Source organism: Arabidopsis thaliana, chromosome 5 (assembly GCF_000001735.4).
Source record: "Arabidopsis thaliana chromosome 5, partial sequence".
In the NCBI taxonomy this organism is placed as follows: Eukaryota; Viridiplantae; Streptophyta; class Magnoliopsida; order Brassicales; family Brassicaceae; genus Arabidopsis; species Arabidopsis thaliana.
Genome location: NC_003076.8, coordinates 26,209,633 through 26,230,465, shown reverse-complemented (window position 1 = coordinate 26,230,465; position 20,833 = coordinate 26,209,633). Strand labels below are relative to the sequence as shown.

General features: G+C 36.8%; 7 protein-coding genes, 1 long non-coding RNA gene and 1 other non-coding gene across 10 annotated transcripts; 6 read left to right on the top strand and 3 right to left on the bottom strand.

Annotated features, from left to right (window-relative positions):
* Nucleotides 1-891: 891 nt before the first annotated feature.
* Nucleotides 892-2,029, bottom strand: AT5G09405. The gene has a single exon (NR_143207.1). It is a non-coding gene; the product is annotated as an other RNA (long non-coding RNA).
* On the top strand, nucleotides 892-4,634 carry GTE7 (global transcription factor group E7). The gene is made up of 3 exons (NM_125961.4): nucleotides 892-3,678; nucleotides 3,772-3,982; nucleotides 4,064-4,634. Exons 1-3 carry the CDS (start codon nucleotides 2,209-2,211, stop codon nucleotides 4,153-4,155), a joined length of 1,773 nt encoding a protein of 590 aa, NP_201366.3. The 5' UTR covers nucleotides 892-2,208; the 3' UTR covers nucleotides 4,156-4,634.
* On the bottom strand, nucleotides 4,563-8,637 carry AT5G65620 (Zincin-like metalloproteases family protein; the record flags this gene model as incomplete). 2 transcript variants are annotated; one of them, NM_125960.3, is made up of 17 exons in its annotated part: nucleotides 8,132-8,534; nucleotides 7,878-8,045; nucleotides 7,660-7,783; nucleotides 7,508-7,584; nucleotides 7,274-7,417; nucleotides 6,949-7,179; nucleotides 6,784-6,874; nucleotides 6,508-6,629; nucleotides 6,316-6,423; nucleotides 5,979-6,224; nucleotides 5,734-5,879; nucleotides 5,523-5,640; nucleotides 5,284-5,443; nucleotides 5,163-5,194; nucleotides 5,010-5,075; nucleotides 4,859-4,930; nucleotides 4,563-4,768 (listed from the first exon to the last, which is right to left on the bottom strand). In NM_125960.3, exons 1-17 carry the CDS (start codon nucleotides 8,513-8,515, stop codon nucleotides 4,682-4,684), a joined length of 2,376 nt encoding a protein of 791 aa, NP_569013.1. In that variant the 5' UTR covers nucleotides 8,516-8,534. The 2 variants fall into 2 exon arrangements, with proteins under 2 accessions (NP_569013.1, NP_001332654.1); NM_001345702.1 differs by having other exon boundaries at nucleotides 4,682-4,768; nucleotides 8,132-8,637.
* Nucleotides 8,638-8,758: 121 nt separating this feature from the next.
* Nucleotides 8,759-8,832, top strand: AT5G65615. The gene has a single exon. It is a non-coding gene; the product is annotated as a tRNA-Asn (tRNA).
* A 605-nt stretch (nucleotides 8,833-9,437) lies between these two features.
* On the bottom strand, nucleotides 9,438-11,024 carry AT5G65610 (uncharacterized protein; the record flags this gene model as incomplete). Its single annotated transcript, NM_001345700.1, has 5 exons — nucleotides 9,438-9,616; nucleotides 9,705-9,869; nucleotides 10,114-10,170; nucleotides 10,531-10,645; nucleotides 10,992-11,024. 5 exons carry the CDS (start codon nucleotides 11,022-11,024, stop codon nucleotides 9,438-9,440), a joined length of 549 nt encoding a protein of 182 aa, NP_001318884.1.
* On the top strand, nucleotides 9,481-9,822 carry AT5G65613 (uncharacterized protein; the record flags this gene model as incomplete). The annotated part of the gene is made up of 1 exon (NM_001345701.1): nucleotides 9,481-9,822. One exon carries the CDS (start codon nucleotides 9,481-9,483, stop codon nucleotides 9,820-9,822), a length of 342 nt encoding a protein of 113 aa, NP_001330757.1.
* Nucleotides 11,025-11,120: 96 nt separating the features above from the next.
* On the top strand, nucleotides 11,121-12,134 carry AT5G65609 (uncharacterized protein; the record flags this gene model as incomplete). The annotated part of the gene is made up of 2 exons (NM_001345699.1): nucleotides 11,121-11,535; nucleotides 12,021-12,134. One exon carries the CDS (start codon nucleotides 11,121-11,123, stop codon nucleotides 11,301-11,303), a length of 183 nt encoding a protein of 60 aa, NP_001318883.1. The 3' UTR covers nucleotides 11,304-11,535; nucleotides 12,021-12,134.
* Nucleotides 11,843-14,475, top strand: AT5G65600 (Concanavalin A-like lectin protein kinase family protein). The gene has a single exon (NM_125958.2). It carries the CDS (start codon nucleotides 12,313-12,315, stop codon nucleotides 14,338-14,340), a length of 2,028 nt encoding a protein of 675 aa, NP_201363.1. The 5' UTR covers nucleotides 11,843-12,312; the 3' UTR covers nucleotides 14,341-14,475.
* A 2,757-nt stretch (nucleotides 14,476-17,232) lies between these two features.
* Nucleotides 17,233-18,720, top strand: AT5G65590 (Dof-type zinc finger DNA-binding family protein). Its single transcript, NM_125957.3, has one exon. It carries the CDS (start codon nucleotides 17,432-17,434, stop codon nucleotides 18,380-18,382), a length of 951 nt encoding a protein of 316 aa, NP_201362.1. The 5' UTR covers nucleotides 17,233-17,431; the 3' UTR covers nucleotides 18,383-18,720.
* Nucleotides 18,721-20,833: the final 2,113 nt, after the last annotated feature.

Below are 20,833 nucleotides of genomic sequence, written 5' to 3'. Positions count from 1 at the left end.
TAACAAAACCCATTATTAGCGGGCCGTTTATATCTGGATTCTGAAGTCCAGTCCAACTAGCATAGCGAACCAACCGGTCCGTGATTCAATTTAACCGGTTATTGAAAAAGTATCTTATCCAATATTTAGTCTTAACATATTTCATTCTTCTTCCTCCCTATTGATTAATGAAAGAAATTCAGTTTCTAAGAGATCAAAATCCGATTTACACTATTTCTCTTCTCTGATTCTTTCACTTACATTTCCATGAAAATTACCGTTTAATTTCGTGATGAAACAATTTGGAAGGTTTAGCAAAAATGATAATGTTTGTTCTTTATGAAGGAAACTATAATTGTGCAGCATAGTAGTAGTTTGTTGTCTTGTAATGTGAAGAAAATTCCGATTTGCGACAAAATTTATGTAAGTAGATGAAGAAGTGTGAGCGCACGGCTCTTAATAAAAAGCGCGTGGTGCATAGAGAAAATATCTGATAGTGGGTTTGCTTAGCTGTCTGGTCCCTACTTTGGTTGTTGGGCTTAGACGCTACCCTTCTTAACATTCTCATTTCTCAGCTTCTCCAGTACTTATTACGGATTGCCCTTTTTCACAAAGAGTCTTTTTTTTTTTGGGGGTGAATTATACGTAAGTTTAATTTATTTATTATAATTGTAATCAATATTATATTTTAAGTGATAATTTTTTTATAGGAAATGGAAATAAATATCAATTACAAGAAAAAATGTTTTAAATCCTTTTTAATTAATATAGGTTGGTTAGAAGAATTTGGCCCACGACTAATAATCATATGGGCTTTTGAGAAAATATTTTTAAAATTCAACGGTCCAGATTAGACCCAATTTTTGCTGGAAAAATATATATATGAAAAATGGCCCTCATTGATTCAATAATTGTGTGTTTGGATCACTCTTTTGCCTTGAGTTGTCTTTCTCTTTCTTTTCTTCTCCTCTCTATCTTCTCTTTTGTTGTTACTTTTGTTAGTCTTCTTCTTTGTTTCTGAGAAATTATTCAGTTTACTTAGATTTTGTTTAATTCATTCACTTTTTTTCCAGTTTAACTAGATTTATTTATTAAAAGTTTCTGATTAGTTTATGATGTAAGTTCTGCTCCACACAATACCATGCTTTTTCTGGTAATAACCGCTCTCAATTTTTTTTTCCTTTCGAAAATAACAAAATTCGTTTTTTTTTGAGAAAAAAATGAGAAATCAATATTTTAGCAGTTCTCTAGCCCAGAGATCTGAAAGTGAAAAAGCCCATTTGGGGGTTTGGTTGGGTTCATAAACAAGAAGGGTATTTTCGTCATTCCGACTAACTGGTGTTGCCCTAAATTCGTCCGCCGTCTAGTCGGTGACCGCCCGGCGATGAGAAATGAGTTTTTTTTTCTTTTGGGTTTTGTTTGTGGTCGGAATATTTAATTGTCAACTCATTGCAATTTATACTTATTTCATAGCAAATTAATTAGTTATGATTTAGTCTTTAATTAGCTAGGAGTAATCCAGTTTAAGGGCAAGATTCAAAAGTTACGAGGAGCATTCATGAAACCGAGATCCTAGCTGTCTCCACGTGGCAACCGCTGACCTGGCAAAATAAAAAGCGACCAATGAGAGAGTCGAATCCGAAAATAAAGAAACGAAAGAAAACAAAAAATAATGAAAAGTCAGTGTGGGACCCATTCAGACATAGAAATGACTAGTTTGCCTCTCTCACAAAAAAAGGAAAATCATTTTAAAAATCCACATCAATTTTTGTAAAGTTCGTAGGAATTATTAAAAAAATACAAAAATAACACATACACACGACGCCTCACGAACAAACGGCTAAAATAACTCCACGTGGATAACTACGAAGATCTGAGCCATCCGTGGCAGATTTCCGGGGCAGCTAGATCGGTCAGCGTCACCCAACAGATCTGAACCGTAAGATCTAAATTTAACGGTTAGATTTAAACTAAGCGTTATGTCGGTCAGATTCCAATGGCCTTTAAGAAGAGATGATGCCTCCCATCTTCTTCCTCATCATCATCGACCATCTCCCAAAAAACCCTCTTTTCATCCCTTTTTCTGAAGCTCTAAAATTTTTCAGTTCCCCGATCGCCGGAATTTTCGCCGGTGATGTAATTTTCCCGCGCCTTTTTTGGGAGGTGAATTTTTTTTTCTTCTAAAAGCTCGAGAAGAGTGAAAACCCCAGAAATGACCTTGCGATTCGTATGGCTCCGGCTGTTTTCGCTACCTTAAACGAACCGTCGTACCAGGAACAATGCGGCGCCGTTTTTATGAGGAAATTTACAAACCAATCCGTCACCGAAAACACCAATAACCTTCCGCTCTTCAACCCTAACCCTAACCCTAATTTCGAAAGGAGCAATTCGAGCAAGCAGTGCGATGACTCGTCGGAATTTGGAAGCTATGCTACTTTTAATCTCGCTGGGTACACCTCAAGTCAGCTCAGGGAGCTTAAGAAGCGCTTTACCTCAGAGCTCAAGCAGATTCGGATCCTGAGAGAACGGATCGAGTCAGGGACGTTCGAGACTCAGCAAGGTTATACTATCCCAGAGGTACCCGCCGTTCGATCAGCTCCGTTGAATAACTTCACCGGTGAAAAGAATGACCTTGGACCGAAGAAGAAGAAACAGAAGAAAAATGTGTCAGGTCTCAAGCGAAGCAATCAATTTGGTCCGTCGGATCCGGAGTCGGAGAAATTATTGGCCGGTATGTTGAATACCTGTAGTCAGATCTTGGTGAAGCTAATGAAGCATAAATGGGCGTGGGTGTTCAACACTCCTGTTGATGTGGTTGGTTTAGGGCTTCATGATTATCATCAGGTTGTGAAGAAACCTATGGATCTGGGTACAGTGAAATTGAATCTTGATAAAGGATTCTACGTTTCGCCGATTGATTTTGCTACTGATGTCAGATTGACATTCGACAATGCAATGACGTATAATCCAAAGGGACAAGATGTGTATTTTATGGCTGATAAGCTTTTGGATCATTTCGATGGAATGTTCAATCCTGCTTTTAAGAAGTTTGAGGCTCAGCAGCTTAAACTCACTGGTTCTTCATCTCGTCCTGAACCTGACTTCAAACCTGACTTCAAGCAAAGACAGTGGAATCAGAATCCGCCAATGGTGGCGAATCCTAGGAAAGGAACCGAACAAATATCTATTGCGAAGAAGCTTGATTCAGTGAAGCCGCCACAACCTACATTGCCTCCTCAATTAGTCGAGCCGTCACGCGTTCAATCTCCTTCTCCTCCTCCCCCTCCTCCGGTGATACAGCCTGAACTTCCGCAGCCTCAACCACCACCTCCACAGCTTGAAATTGAAGTAGAAGCACCTCCTGATGTGAGTGAAGTGTCAAAAGGAAGGAAGGGGAAGTTGCCGAAGCCTAAGGCTAAGGATCCAAATAAGAGGTTGATGACGATGGAAGAGAAGTCAAAGCTTGGTATGAATCTACAAGACTTGCCTCCTGAGAAGCTTGGTCAGTTGCTTCAGATTCTCAGGAAGAGAAACGGACATTTAGCTCAAGATGGGGACGAAATTGAGCTGGATATAGAAGCTGTCGACAATGAGACTCTATGGGAGCTTGATCGTTTTGTGACGAACTACAAGAAGATGGCTAGCAAAATCAAGCGCCAAGGGTTTATCAGGAACGTGTCAACTCCACCTAGGAACATGGTAAGCAAATTTGCACTGCCTTCCTATCAAAACCACCATTTGATCACTGTGGTTTCAATACTCAAAATTGTTTTCTTCGTCTGTGTCTCTTAGGCTTCGGTAGCAGAAATGGGTAGTGCGGAGAAGAGAACAAGGAGAGGAGATGCAGGGGAAGAGGATGTTGACATTGGAGAGGACATACCAATCGAAGATTATCCATCTGTAGAGATCGAAAGAGATGGTACTGCAGTTGCAGCTGCTGCTAGTAGTGGTTCTAGTTCTTCAGGCAGTTCCAGTTCTAGTGGTGGTAGTTCCTCGTCTAGTGGTATGTTTTCATAAACCCTTTTCCTCTTGCTAGAGGTTTCCCCTATTCTTGTGTCGACTCTAACATTGTAATGATCTGCAGATTCAGGGTCAGGTGGGAGTTCATCAGGTAGTGATTCTGATGCAGATAGTGTTCAATCGCCATTTGTGGAAGCAAAAGAAGCCCAATGTTAAAATCATTTGGGAATTTAACCGTTGATTCTGTCCTGAAGTACTAGGAACGTTTAGCTGAGGGTGTAAAGGGAGGAATGAAGGGGAAAACTGAAGGAAAGGATTTGTTTTTTCTTTCGATGATAAACTTAGGAAGCAGATGTAGTTAGAAAGAAAAATGTAATAGGTAGATAGAAAGAGAGTGCTAGTTTAAGCAAGAAGAAGAGTTCGTTATTTAATACCTTTTAGATTTAGGAGTTGTTTAGTGTATTTGTGAGATGCTGAACAGAGGGTGAGAGTGAGTGGGTAGGTACTGTAGGAGAAGAAGAAGAAGAAAAGAGTCTTTTTAGGTTCTATGACTTTATTTATTTTTCTTTGTTAGTAGTGTTAAAGAGTCTGGTTGTGGTAGGAAAAATGGTGATAGAAGAGAAGAAAGAAATCAATGCAATGTATTAGATGTAAATGGTTGGCATATTAAAAAAGAAAAGTTGATTTTCCATCTTATAAATGTCTTTCAAAGTTTCCAAATGTTGTGAGGATTATATAAGAGTTAAGCAGAAGCAGAGGCAGCCAAGAGTCCATTGTGTCTGAGAAGAGGCTCGGGTGAAGGTTCTCGTCCTCTAAACTCAACAAACACCTGATCATAATTTGGAATCAATTGAGAATGAAATGCAACAAATATTGAAACTATTGTATGAAAACACAATATAGTAGTAGTTAGTAATACCTTAAGAGGCGCTTTCCCTCCTCCAAGTGCAAGTATGGTGTTTCTGAATCTCTGTCCTGTTTCTTTAACAGCCTGTTTGCAACAAAAAATTTCGTAATCTTGTATCTCAACTATTTGTGTCTATAACAGATGTTTTAGGATATACTGATACCTTGATGTCGTCTAGTCCAGCGTCTTCAAATGCTGAAAATGCATCAGCAGACAAAACTTCTGCCCACTGCAAGTTTTTCACATCCAGTTTTTTTAGATATTTGAGTGAGAATTTACAGAGTCGGTTATAGTATAAAGAGATTTTCAAATTTACCTTGTAACTGTAATATCCAGCTGCATATCCCCCTGGAAATTCATGAACAAGTTAGTAGGTGAATGGTCAGATCAAAACGCACCAACGATGTATAGTCTCTCAGGCTTAAGAGGGTTGTTACCGGCAAAGATGTGACTGAAGCTACAGAGAAATCTATCCTCAGGAAGTGGAGGGATAACTTGGGTTTTTACTGATACCCTTTGATCTACGTCATAGATGGACTCTGGTCCTCCTGGTACGTATTTTGTGTGCAGCTCAAGATCAACACTGGCAAATTTCAACTGAAAATTCAAAACATGAAATCATCATTAATACCACCCCTGAAAACAAAACATTAGCAGCTAGTTGTCTTATATTCACCTGACGAAGACTAAAGGACCCTGCACGGAATGTTCTTGCGGCCAGGAGTTTCTTGTATACTTCCTCTGGGAGTGTTTCTCCTGTTTCGTAATGCTTAGCAATGCTCATTAAAGTGTCCCTGAAACCAGCAATTCATAACGCTCATTTCACATTACTTTGTAAATCACAACGAGGTAACATCGATTCTGCCTGGAAATGAACTCCAAATTACCTGTGGTAGCACCAATTCTCCATAAACTGTGATGGTAATTCAACCGCGTCCCACTCGATATTTCGGATACCAGCAACTAGCCCCTCATCCTGCTTCGTAAGCATGTGCTGAAGAGCATGTCCAAATTCATGAAATACTGTCTCTACCTGTAAATCAGAGTGATGTTATAGTCAACAAGAAAGGATTTTTGAGATTTCATGTTACGCTTAGATATGTGCAAGTGCAATGGATGTTTTTTCATTTACCTCACGGAATGTCATAAGGCTTGGCTTGTCACCTACTGGTGGAGTTTGGTTGCAGACCATGTGTGCAACAGGCAGCCTAACAGAAGAGCCTTTCTGAGCCATGACTCGGCTACGGGAAACAACCTCATCCATCCAAGCGCCACCTCTTTTCTCTGACGGGCGAGAGTATGGATCAAAGTAAAAGTAAGCGATTGGGTTCCCAGAAGAATCTTTGACGCGGTAGAACCGAACATCATTGTTCCAGACCTTCAAATCAATATTTCATGTCACTAAACGACTGGTTAATAAATCACATGGTCGATATATGGAAAGGTAACAGATAAGATTCCAAATTTACCGGAGCTAAACCATCTGCTGGTTCAATATCAATTCCAAAAAGTGTCTTAGCTAGACTGAAAAGTCCATCCATAACCTTTGGCAGTGAGAAGTATGGACGTAGTTCTTCCTAGAAAGACCAAAACGAGAGATAAGGATCAAGACTTTCAAAACAATATATAATTGCATCACTAGCTACAGAAGGACAAAGAACCTCATTAATATCGTATTTGGATTCACGAAGCCTCTCACTCCAGAAAGTGGTGTCCCAATGAGTCATACTGTCAGATTCTGCAGCACCCTGGTTCTTTGCGAAACTCTTGAGGTCTTCCATGTCTAATTTATACAACGATTCAAGAAAGTCAAAGTTCCGTATTGGATAGCCCAATGCCTCATGCTATTTCTGACCGTAACAAGTTTCAACAGTAGCCAACTTGTTTAACAAATAACAAATTGATTTGAATACATCTTCTCTGTATCAGTATGTTACCTTGAACAGCCGCATCCCAGGATGCACTACGAAGCTTCTCTAAAAGCTCTGCTGCTTTCTCAACAGTAGCCATTTTCATAGCCATGCTTACCTAGAACAGTAGAAAGTCGCATTAAGCCAATTAGAAAGAAAAAAGAACAGTTTTACTTAGGTTGATGACTCTACCTCAGCGTAATTGTTGTAACCAAGAAGCTTAGCTTTTTCCAAGCGAAGCTTCAAAATCTGGTCAATAATTGCCGTATTATCCAAATCGCCAGAAGAGGCACGAGATAGGTAAGCACGGTAGACTTCCTCACGCAGAGCACGGTTTTTAGCATGTTGCATGACAGGAAGATAACTAGGAGCATCCAGTGTAATGATCCATGGTCCATTCTCAGCAGTTGCATTTTCATGGCCCTAGTGTCACATATCAAGAAGCAAAAATTAACAAACCTTACTAAAAAAATAACGAAACATGGAACTTTATATATCTTTCAGTTAATATTGATACCTTGGAGACAGCTGCTTGTGCGAATAGCCCAAGAGCAGATGGAGGCAATCCCTCGATCTCTTTCTTGTCTGTTATCAACTTTTCAAATTTCTTTGTTGCATCCAAAACATTCTCAGAAAACTTATGGGAAAGTTTTTCGAGTTCCTACAATCAAGAAAAAAACAGCGCGTAAGCATAAGCAAAGTTGTGACAAACATAGAACCAATTTACCAAGTAAACTGATTTACATCAAACCTGTTCAATTTTATTAAACTCTTCTCTCTTTTCATCATCAAGAGCAATACCAATGAGAACCGCCTCCTTTATTTGAGCTGAAATTCATACTGAAACCAAAGTTATCACATGAAAGAAACGTTGTTTTAATGTTCCAATAAGAAACTACTTGCCTTCTACTAAGCGTTGACGAGCTTCACTGAGCGATGACCAATCAGGAGATTCACGAATAGCTTTAAAGGCATTGTAAATAGGCTTGCTTTGCCCCAACCTGAGCTGGAACTTCACTTTCTCTGGCTGCATAAGACCAATGTAGTTAAGTAAAACAAGATATAAATCCCCCAACTCACTGAACTAACACACAAAAAACAAGCATGATTAGTTATTCAACCTGAACGTCTTCGATGGCAGCACGTAGCTCAGGTGTGTCCTTGACAGCCTTAAGGTGATTGATCATTCCCCAAACAACAGTTAACCGATCAACGATTTTCTCTAATGGTTCCACCAGTTTTGGCCATGTTGGCTCCACAGATTTCTCTAGCTCCTCCAATTCAGCTTCCTGAAAATCAATCAAAGAGGCTATAACAATCGAATCAAAAATACATGAATCTGTGAAGAAAAACGAAGAAGAAGGTGTGAACATACGAGATGCTGCAATAGAGCACGAATCCCAGGACGAACATGACTGGCATCAACGGAATCAAACGGAGGGAAATCGAAGTCCTGCAAGAGAGGATTCGAGGAAAGAGTCTCGTCGGAGACGACGGATTCCACGGCGGCAGCGGCGGCGGAAGACATGGACGGAGGAGAGGAGAAGGGGCGGAAAGAGGAGGAGGAGAGAGAGGTGGAAGTGGTGGATCTAGGAGGAGGGAGACAAAAAGAGAAAGAAGAAGACCAGATGGGGCAAGGATATGATTTACGAAAAGTTGAGGGACGAAAATGACAAGAAGAAGATGAGAAATATTTGGGTTTTGGCGATCGACGAAGAAGATTGAGAGAGGCTCGAGACGTTGGAGTCGCCATTAACATGTTTGCTATTACAAGCGTTGCCATTATTCTTATTCTCTTCATTTTTATTTTTATTTTTTCTTATTTTCTTTGAGATTTTTTGGGTTTGGATTTGACTAAGTGTGACTACATGCGATTATGTTGTGAGGTTCCAAAGTCGATGATATGTTAATCGATGTGCCAAAGGGTAATCTTGTCAAGTCAAATTGAAATTAAAACATCTGTTTACGAATATATTTATTGTTTTTGAAATAGTTAACAAAAGCTGGAATAGCTCAGTTGGTTAGAGCGTGTGGCTGTTAACCACAAGGTCGGAGGTTCGACCCCTCCTTCTAGCGTTTTTTAACTCTTCTTTTTCGTCCTTTTTCTTTTACCGAAAACTGTTATGAAGTAATGGGCCTCACAAGTTCACGAGTCACGGATACATAATAAATAACTTGTTCGAAGAGAGCATCCCAAGAACAAACACGACACGTTCAAGATATAGTGTGATAGTGAAGTAGCTCTGTGTGTTGTTCCCCAAATACTACGACCACGTAATCTGGCAAGTCTGATCCCTTGTTCACTAAACCAAATATGTTTTAACTTTACGCTTCTTTTAAAAACAAAAGAAACAATGAAATTTATATCATTTGATGAAACCAAACAGGAGTTAAAACTAATAACTTCACATTGACATTGTACCACAATTTTACTACCAAATGAAGATAGGTAGGTACATTACAACCAAAAAATGTTGACTAATGACTAGTGAAAACTTCCAAGTTTCAATAAATGAATGCTTCCCATAAATGAGAAATTATGAGCTGCCAAAGAAAAAACGAGAATTATGATTGGACCGCTTAACCATAACCAGCCAAAATCTACATTATTTTCCAACTTTGCTTGGTAATTCATTTATTGTTAGCTCTAACTCTTTCGTCGATTATAAACCCCATATTTCTCACTCAATCAATAAAACAATCTCTCTTTTATTTTTGCAAGAAATGGATAGAGTTCTCGCCGACAACCGTAGACAATCGTACTCCACCGGTCGATGCTTGAGTTCGCCGTTATCTTGTCTCATCCATACAGAAGAAACAGAGTACGCTCGAATCAGTAACCACAACAACAAGACAAGACCTAGTCCGAAGTTAAGGGATTTGATGAGAAGATTATTATTGGTTAGAAGTTGCGGATTGGAGAATAATAAATCGAAAACGTTAGTTACGTTTCACTACGATGCTGTGAGCTATTCGCAGAATTTCGATGATGGTTTCTATCTGCGCGATGCCGATGATGATCCTAAGCTTTTTAGAGATCTTCCAAAACAGAGTCCGGATCACTGATCTATGCTCTGTTTTTTCAATTTTATTTTTGTATGCACCCCTAAGTTCTGTGTATTACAAATGTTCCCTATCGTGTACTTTTATTTATTTAAGTATATACCCCAATAGTTTTGGTTTATAACATGTGTACCCTATGTTTTTTTCTACACTCTACAGTTTTGTTGGTTTCGTTTTCTTTTAGCATTTGTTTAGACCTTCTTAGCTTGAGAAAAATTCAATCATGTTTCCATGTTGCACTTTAACATCTCTGGTACCAAATAGGCGTAATTGAATCGAACAATGCTCTTATACTTGTGGTTAGTGTTGGTTCGTCTACGTTATGCTCTCGTAAAGTTACTATATGGGATCCTAAAACAGGGAGGTCCACATAGATTTAAAAGAATATTTAAACAAAGTTCAGTGCTAGTGATCTGTTGAATGGACTCTTAAAATAAACCCTCTTTTCTTGACCGTTGTTTAGTTTTTAAATTGTGTTATATTTGTGAGTGTAACGTTTGAAACAACCAACCAACCAACCAGAGGCTATTGCAAGTTTCCAAACCATGAATCTTTTGACGGTTTAGAAAAAGGGATTAAGGCAAAGAAATATGAGGACATCACTAAAAGAGTCTCATAGCATATCTTCCAAGAACAAGTTGTACATCTTTATGCATCAGAATCTTGTCTACTTAAAAGCTTATCTGTCTCTCTTCCTCCATCGCTACGAACCTCTATTTGATAATAACTTAATTAACTTGTTAATCTTGCCATTAACCACAAAATCATTAACCTTGTCTCTTTCCATCTCCCTCAAATCAAATTCAGCTCTAGCGACCGACGAGAGCTTCAAGCATAAAACTTTTTCTTTAGTGAAAATCATAATTATTATTTTTAAAATGAGTTTAAGTGTCAAATCTATATTACGTGAAAACATTGCCGAACTTCGAACACCGCAAGACTTACGGACCAATTAAGGACGGGATGCGTAGGCGCAGTTAGTTTCCGACGTTTTTAAAATTTTAACACTTAAACTCATTTTTAAAAAGTAATAATGAAATTAATATGATTTTATACTAAGTTTTATTTATTGAAATGTTTTAGTGAAAGATTTAAACTATTTAATTATAGTTTTACCAAAAACATTTTTTTAGAGAAAAGAAAAAGAAGAAAAAGAATGAATAAAGAAATACCTGGTTGGATTTGGTAGCAAAGAAGGGGCCCATAAAAAAAAGCCCACCACCGTGAGCCCACCTTGCGTCGTCGTCGTCTGAAATTCTCCGTCTTCTTCATTCGTAATCTGAGAAGCTTCTTTGTCTTTGATGATTGCTTTCTTCCTCCACCATCGTCGTCAATGGAAACGAGAATCCTTTGATCTCTCCTCTCAATCGTCTCTCTCTCTGTCGCCATCTCCGCCGTCGTCAATGGAAACGAGAAGTCGAAGCCCACCGTGTCGTACTCTGAAAAATCTGAGAAGTCTCTTTTCGTCTTTGATCAAAAGTTGATCGTCTCTCATCTCTTTGTCTGGTACATGGATTCTTTGATTGGGGTTTCTTCCTCATGTTAGAGTTCCTCCTAGGTCGAGATCAAAACCTTCCTAGGTGCTCTTCGCTTTCACTGCCCCCAATCTCTTCCTTCTCCGCTTGTGTTCTGAAATCATCATCGATTGGGGCTGACATAGAGGATGTGGGAGAAGTAATTCAACCAATCACGAATCATCATTCATCCCGCGATCAGGTATTAAAAAGAGAAAGAGATGTTTTTGTTTATTTTTCGTTTCTCGAAGAAGAAAGAAGATGAAGGTGATTTCTCAAGAATGAAGAAGAAGAAGAAGAAGAGCGTGATATATTTTTCGTTTCTTGGTTTATTTCCTTTTTTTTCTCTTAGAGCAGAGTATTTTTGCTTCATTAAATGATGATTTGATATATACTTTTATTAATCTAACCGTTGAGGATTTTCAGTTTTATAGAGGCAATCTAAATTAGATCCGATTTCCATTTACTAATCTCAATCTAACCAATAAGGAAATTTCGTTTTTTTTTTTTGATATAACGTTTACAAGAATCAACTTCTTTTTGCTTACAAAATTTATATATCAAAAGATAAGAGAGAACATGAATGATGAAGAATATCAACTCCATTCCTAATTTTATTCAAAGTGGTTTGTTTGTATACAAAACAGAGTCTGTTCCTAACATATGTTGTGGTGGTTCTTGCTACAGGCAATCTTCGTTTTTGGAGCAGAAGCCAGATTCTACAGGACTTGCCTGATACAGCACACGTTGATATCATCAGGCTACCGATGCTGGTCTCTGTGTCAAAGAGAGAAGCAGCATTGAAACACCAATCTTATATGACATTTTAAAGATATTTTAAAGCGATGATTTTGACTTATAGATTTTAAAGAATATTCAAACAAAGTTCAGTGATAGTGATCTGTTGATTGGACTCTTTAAATAAGCCCTCTCTTCTTGACCGTTGTCTAGTTGTTGAATTGTGTTTATATTTTTTCTAATGCTTTATTTCATTTTCTGTCAAAATCTTTCTTCTTCCTCCTCTATGTCTAATTCAATCTTGTTCCTTTCCCTTTTCCTCTTCCTCCCTTTTGTTGTTGATTCACTTTACTTCAACTTTACAAGTTTTCGACAAGGTGATCCCGGGGACATATTTTACCACGGGGATGCAACTCCCGATGAAGATGGAACAGTGAACTTCAACAACGCTGAACAAACATCTCAGGTTGGTTGGATTACTTATTCAAAGAAGGTGCCTATATGGAGTCATAAAACTGGTAAGGCTTCAGATTTCAGCACCAGTTTCTCCTTCAAAATCGATGCTCGTAATCTTTCAGCAGATGGTCATGGAATCTGTTTCTTTCTTGCTCCTATGGGAGCTCAACTACCTGCATACTCAGTTGGTGGTTTCTTGAATTTGTTCACTCGGAAGAATAATTACTCATCTTCGTTTCCGCTAGTTCATGTTGAATTTGACACGTTTAACAATCCAGGATGGGATCCTAATGATGTTGGATCTCATGTTGGGATCAATAACAACTCTCTTGTTTCTTCCAACTACACTTCTTGGAATGCAAGCTCTCACAGCCAAGATATTTGTCATGCAAAGATCTCTTATGATTCCGTGACCAAGAATTTAAGTGTGACTTGGGCTTATGAGCTAACAGCAACCTCTGATCCTAAGGAGAGTTCAAGCCTTTCTTACATCATCGACCTCGCTAAGGTTCTGCCATCAGATGTTATGTTCGGGTTTATAGCTGCCGCTGGGACAAACACAGAGGAACATAGACTTTTATCATGGGAGCTCAGTTCAAGTTTGGACAGCGACAAAGCCGATAGCAGGATAGGACTAGTAATTGGCATTTCGGCTTCCGGGTTTGTTTTTCTGACGTTTATGGTCATCACAACCGTGGTGGTTTGGTCACGGAAGCAAAGAAAGAAGAAAGAAAGAGATATAGAAAACATGATATCGATAAACAAAGACCTTGAAAGGGAAGCAGGACCAAGAAAGTTTTCTTATAAGGATCTTGTGTCAGCAACCAACAGATTCTCAAGCCATAGAAAGCTAGGTGAAGGAGGATTTGGAGCAGTTTATGAAGGAAACTTGAAAGAAATCAATACAATGGTTGCGGTGAAGAAACTATCCGGTGATTCAAGGCAGGGAAAGAACGAGTTTTTAAACGAAGTTAAGATCATCAGCAAACTGAGACATCGAAACCTCGTGCAGCTCATCGGTTGGTGTAATGAGAAAAATGAGTTCTTGCTGATATATGAGTTAGTTCCAAATGGTAGCTTGAACTCTCACCTCTTTGGGAAAAGACCCAATTTACTTTCTTGGGACATAAGGTACAAGATAGGTCTTGGTTTAGCCTCTGCTCTGCTTTATCTTCATGAAGAATGGGATCAATGTGTACTGCACAGAGACATCAAGGCAAGTAATATAATGCTTGACAGTGAATTCAATGTAAAGTTAGGTGATTTCGGGTTGGCTCGGCTAATGAACCATGAACTTGGTTCCCATACAACGGGGTTGGCTGGAACTTTTGGGTACATGGCACCTGAATATGTAATGAAAGGAAGTGCGAGTAAAGAATCTGATATATATAGCTTTGGAATTGTTTTACTAGAGATTGTCACAGGGAGAAAATCGCTGGAACGTACACAAGAAGATAACAGTGATACAGAGAGTGATGATGAGAAGAGTCTAGTGGAGAAAGTTTGGGAGCTTTATGGAAAACAAGAACTGATCACTTCATGTGTTGATGACAAATTGGGTGAGGATTTCGACAAGAAAGAAGCTGAATGTCTTCTGGTTTTAGGGTTATGGTGTGCTCATCCTGATAAAAACTCGAGACCTTCGATAAAACAAGGGATCCAAGTCATGAATTTTGAGTCACCATTGCCTGATCTTCCATTGAAGAGGCCTGTTGCTATGTATTACATCTCGACTACTACTTCTTCTTCTTCTCCCTCAGTTAACTCAAATGGAGTTTCTGTAACGTTCTCAGGCATCGAGTATGGTCGTTAAATATTAGAGATTTAACTGTAATCTCTTTTTGCTCTGTTTTTGTTTCATCCCAAAGTATTATTATTATTGGTCATGCTCTTGAAGAATGATTATTCTTTGTATAATCTATGCTTAATCTTATTTTGTATATTGTTATTAATACTCCTTTGTAAAGTATTGGAGAATATTTTCAAACATTCCAGTGCTTTCCTTCTTTTAGGTTTTTTAATATATAGATCAAGTCATGTTCCACAAAGAACAGAATTTTCAATTAAAGTGAATGGTGGAAACATAATCAAACGTTTTTACTTTTTAGGCTTTGAATGTTCAAAAACGCCAACTTACGTACGTTACATGTGGAAAATGTATAATCATTTTTTAAGATTTGATTTCGCAAAATATCAACGCTAATAAAAGGCAACTACGTCTTGTTTGAATTCAAATCATTGTAGTCAAAAACAAATGACACGTGGAACAACACTAATGGTCGGAATAGCCACCGGACGGTCCAGTCCGTTATTATCTTTTCGATAAAGTCATAGACTGGATAGAGATAGACCCATCAAACAACAACAGATGCTTACGCGAGCTTTAGGCTTTTAACAAAATACGGCCCAACTTAATACTAATGGGCCTTCACGAATTTAGCTCTGCACTCTTTCATTTCATTTCTCGTGATTAGCCTCACTCACATGTTTCCATTGTTAATTCATCTTCTTCTTTCTATTTGTTCTGTTTAAATAATAGAAATAATCTCTAAATCATATAAAAAAATGTATAACAATCAGTGAAAATGTTTTTATTTCTTTTGTAAATTAAAATAGTGGCAAATTACGGCTGGAATAAATGGGAACAGCACGTAAACCAGGTGGATATGCTTCTACGACCTTTGATAACGATATAACATTTGACCAATCTTTGATGAAACTGCGTCTTTTACCTTAAGTAATTTCCTTTGTCATGTCTCTTTCTCGCTTCAACAACCAATTACAGATAGATATAACATTAAATTTAAACGCCGTAATAAATTTTGTACTGCTGTTACAAAAATATTATCAAATATAGAAAAATGAGATCCGAGTTCGAGAGTGACAACGGTGACGAAAATATGTATGTTGTAATATGCTACTTAGAAATTTTTTTAGTGTCAAGTATTATTACGAATTAAATTTTCCAGCTGAAAATGGTTAAACTTAAAATTATCCATCCGTTATAATGTTACAAGATTTTCAGCAATAAACTTAAGTTGAAAAAATTATAAAATCGCTAGTATATGCTTTATTTTATATAAGTAATTTATAAAATCGGTGTAACTTGTATACTTGTGGATGATCGGTTTAGTCTCACGAGAGATCCATTCCTCGAGGGCTCTCACATGTTTCCCATTTTGTCTTCTCCGTTCTCTCGTGTTTCTTCACAGATGGAGACGTTTAATATATCAATCATCAAAACACAATCTCCTCTCTTTTTCTATTTTTGGATTTATTAATTTTTATATTATATATACACTTGTCTGTATTGGCCTCATATCTAAAAACCAATTGAATCTGATTTTGATGCCAGTTCAATTTGAACATATGTCAATCACTTTGGCTTTTAACTGAAAACTTAAATTTCATGTACATGTATTAGCGACACAAACAATGTTTTTAGAAATGGGTTTGGTTACAAAAAGATGTCAGAGAGTTAAGCAAACGTTACTTTCTTCAGAGTTAAACCCTACCCTCTTCTTAATAAGGCTTTTCTAGATTACAAGATTCGTAATCCCAAATTAATGTCCGTAAAATATAACTTCAAAAATGTTGCTTAAGTGTATAAAATTACTATATATTGTATGTTTCAGTCTAATTACTATTCTGAATGACGATTTGGACTCACATAAATCCAAAAATTTCAGAGAGTATACGTATATGCACAATGAACTATGCCTGCGTAGTACATATTAATACTTATCCATTTATTCGATTTCTTGGCAAACCCCCCCCCCCCCCCCCCCCAATAACTTACATGCACAAGAGATATCCAGAAGAGAAAATAAAATATATATGTTTCGTAAATTTTGTTCCAATAGTTTTGGTTTCCTTAATAGAGTTGCATACGCTTGACAGCTATATAAGTATATAGGTGTATGTAAAGGAAGAAAACATTATTTGTGACTGTAAATATGTTAATATTGTCTACGTATAAAGATGGTGCAGTGCACACTTCACACATATAAAAAAAAAACGTTACCTCAACAATAGAAACAAGACACATAACAAATTCTATCCGATTTGTTCCGATCAATTGCACAGTTATATATGTTCTTCTGTCTTTTCTGCCACTTCATGTCTCTCTCTCATCTTCTCCTTTTGTCTCCATTATCTCTCACTCATGCCTCTCTCTCTCTCTATTGACATTCATAAGTACAATGTACATATACAGACATTAACTACAACGAGATTTTATGAAGAATTTAATCCAATGTAATAAAAGAACACCACAGTTTTGATAAACATGGCGGTTTATGATTATTCAAGTCTATGACTCTGTAAAGGAACAAGAACACGAAGACCACAGTGTACAACACAAATAATATTGTGATTCTCCTTGTGAACACTTATTATATACGTATTTTTACTATATTGAATATTATGTATAACAACTGTTATGTAAACTATTTCTGCAATTAAATTTTACTAATCATCAAAAAAGAAAAAAAAAAAAATTACTAATCATCAACATTTGAAAAACTAATAACAAAACACTAAATAAAAGTTAATGTATTTAGTCATTAAACACTGTTTTATTTTCTTAGGTAATCAAAGTCTCTCCAACTTTTAAAAGACAAATCACTTTTTTTTAATAATATACTTCAAATTAATAAAATATCTATGTAGAATTATGCAAAACAAACTTTTTTACACACAAACCCGACAATACATATATATCCCCATATTCTCACATATATACAATAATTTTGTATATATAAAATATAAACCATACGAAACCCTTTTACCGACTGTTCTCTCTCTCCTCTCCTACTTTACTTATTTCATTCAAAGCAAGAAATCGAAAAAGGACCCCAAACTTTTTTCTTCCTTCATCTTTCTCTCCTCCCATCATCATCACCATGTCCTCCCATACCAATCTCCCCTCTCCCAAACCAGTTCCTAAACCAGATCACCGTATCTCCGGTACATCCCAAACCAAGAAACCACCGTCTTCCTCCGTAGCTCAAGACCAACAAAACCTAAAATGCCCTCGTTGCAACTCTCCAAACACAAAGTTCTGTTACTACAACAACTACAGTCTCTCTCAACCTCGTCACTTCTGCAAATCTTGTCGCCGTTACTGGACACGTGGCGGTGCTCTAAGAAACGTCCCCATCGGTGGTGGTTGCCGGAAAACCAAAAAATCTATCAAACCTAATTCCTCCATGAACACACTTCCTTCGTCTTCTTCCTCTCAGAGGTTCTTCTCATCAATCATGGAAGATTCATCCAAATTCTTCCCTCCTCCGACAACAATGGATTTTCAGCTGGCCGGATTATCTCTCAACAAAATGAACGATCTTCAACTTTTGAATAACCAAGAAGTTCTTGATCTTAGGCCCATGATGTCCTCGGGCCGAGAAAACACACCCGTTGATGTCGGGTCGGGTTTATCCCTAATGGGTTTTGGAGATTTCAACAACAACCATTCACCGACGGGGTTCACAACCGCCGGAGCAAGCGACGGAAACTTAGCTTCTTCTATAGAGACTTTGAGTTGTTTAAACCAAGATTTACACTGGAGGCTTCAGCAACAGAGGATGGCGATGCTTTTTGGTAATTCTAAGGAAGAAACTGTTGTCGTCGAGAGGCCACAACCTATTCTTTATCGGAATCTTGAGATCGTAAACTCATCATCGCCGTCGTCGCCGACGAAGAAAGGAGATAATCAGACAGAGTGGTATTTTGGTAATAACAGTGATAATGAAGGAGTGATTAGTAATAATGCTAATACAGGAGGAGGAGGAAGTGAATGGAACAATGGAATTCAAGCTTGGACTGATCTTAATCATTATAATGCATTGCCTTGAATCTTGGTAAGTTTAAGAAACTATATAATCTATAATTTCATATAATCTATTTGCTATGTGTTGTGATGTAATGCCAAAACTATTTATGTTTGTAGTTTTTTTTTTTTTTTGTATTCTTTTTGTTGTCGTTGTTGGTTACTATTCTAGTATTTTAAGTTTCAATTTGTAAACAAAAAAACAAAATTGGGGGAGATATTCAAGAATGGAGAGAGATACTTACATTATATACTGGTGATTTGTCTGTATTGAATTGAAAGGTGGAACAGAACTTACTGTGTTTAATTATCGGAAAGCTCTTGGTTTGGTGATGAAATGTTCACTTAATGACTTATTGGATGGTTGTTATCCCAAGGTTAATTATAATTTAAAATTTTCTTCAAAAAGTCATTTTCAGTAAACAGATAATATGTCTCCTTGGGATTGGTCATAGTACCTTTAAATAAGTCTAATTATACAGACATTGAGCCAAGCAGAATAACTGACCATCCACATCATATGTCATACCCAAGTGAAAAAATAAAAACTCTGTGCATTATTCGTTAAAACATCGATATTTGTGCTGTATATTGAACAATATAGATTGATGTTACATTAAAAATATGTCAGTGAAGTGTGGTCTAGTTAATATGTATGAGCATATAGCATCTTAGTAGACACTGAATTATGTCGAGTCTATGTGAAACATAGAGATCAGGCCTTAGCCTTCTGTTGCAGTCTCTCGTTAGCCCCATCCTTAGCTTCTCTCTACATATATATGAACACGCATATATACGTATATGCATGTTTGTTTATGTAGGTATGTGTACTATGTAGTATGTACATCTTATCACTGATCTCTAGATCGCAAGGTCTGCAAGAAGCCAAGAACTAATGCATAAGTAGGCATGTGAAAACGGACTAAACTTAATTGTTTCAACTATTGCGTTAAACTCTCAAAAACATACCCAACACTGAAGTTTCTTAAACACTATATAGGTTTTAGATACAAGTGTAGTATGATAACGAGTCTGTTTAATTCTAACGCTTAATTTGATGACGGGACTTTTTTTCTTTACAGATTTTTCTATACTAGTTTGAAATTTGGACTTCTAAAGAGAAAAGAGACACGTCTTAATTCACTTTTGTCTGTTTGTGGGTTCTAGAAGAATATCACTTTGTAAACACTAATCTATAAAGTTTTTACTTTACTTGTTTTATCTGTTTTTTTTAGCCATGCATGCAACTATTACGTTCTTTACTTCAATTACTTTGACTATAAAAGAAATTGCAGTCCCACTATGTAATTAGTCTTTTCTCTTTACCGTTTAAAGTTTTAACTATGTTGATTATATTTACGTAAAATATTTACAAGACAATATTTATTTCAATTTTTGTTTCTTTTCGGTTATTTATATTTATCTATAGAATTATGATCTAGAAATATGCACACGCAAATAAAAAAAATATACACACACGCATCTATAAGAATTACTTTTTTTAGGTTCGGATCACTTTCTTTTACAAAGTTTCGATCTCTTATTAAAAGCCAATGTTGGCACTTTTGCATACTACAATATCCTTTTAAGCTTTTTAAGAATCATCATTTGTAGGTTTGCTTTATTTATCCGGGAATTTAATGAAAAAACCCTCAATTTTGGCCGGATTCATTTTTAAACCCTGAACTATTTTTTTAGTAAAACAAACCCTGAACAAAAACCTGTTAATAAACTTAACCCTACAGTAATTAAATATTAATGGGATATTAATTTCAACAAAACAAAACAACCAGATATTTGTATTTAACGCAAAAACCACATGATGTTCTTTAAAACTGTTTTGAATTTATTAAAAAAAACGTTTAGTGTTATAAATGATTTTGAATTGCCTAATTAGTTTGGGTTTTAGAAGCTGAAAGAGAGACACAACAACTTAAAATAATCCAACGAGTCATGTTGAAAAAAATCCAACCAACATAACTATCGAAACTGTTGCAACACAACAATATTTGTCACAAAAAAACAATCGTTTCAGCAGGACAAGATACTCTAAAGTAAAGACTTCTCAAGCATTAACTTTGAAGAGAATATTGTATTGAAAAAAACAGAAAACAATGGATGAAGAGAACCCTATCACTCAGCCAATACAATCTTCTCTTCAAAGTTAATGCTTGAGAAGTCTTTACTTTAGAGTATCTTGTCCCTCTGAAACGATTGTTTTTTTGTGTATTGTTGTGTTGCAACAGCTTCGATAGTTATGTTGGTTGGATTTTTTTTAACATGACTCGTTGGATTATTTTAAGTTGTTGTGTCTTTCTTTCAGCTTCTAAAATCCAAACTAATTAGGCAATTCAAAATCATTTAGAACACTAAACGTTTTTTTTAATAAATTCAAAACAGTTTTAAAGAACATCATGTGGTTTTTGCGCTAAATACAAATGTCTCGTTGTTTTGTTTTGTTGAAATTAATATCCCA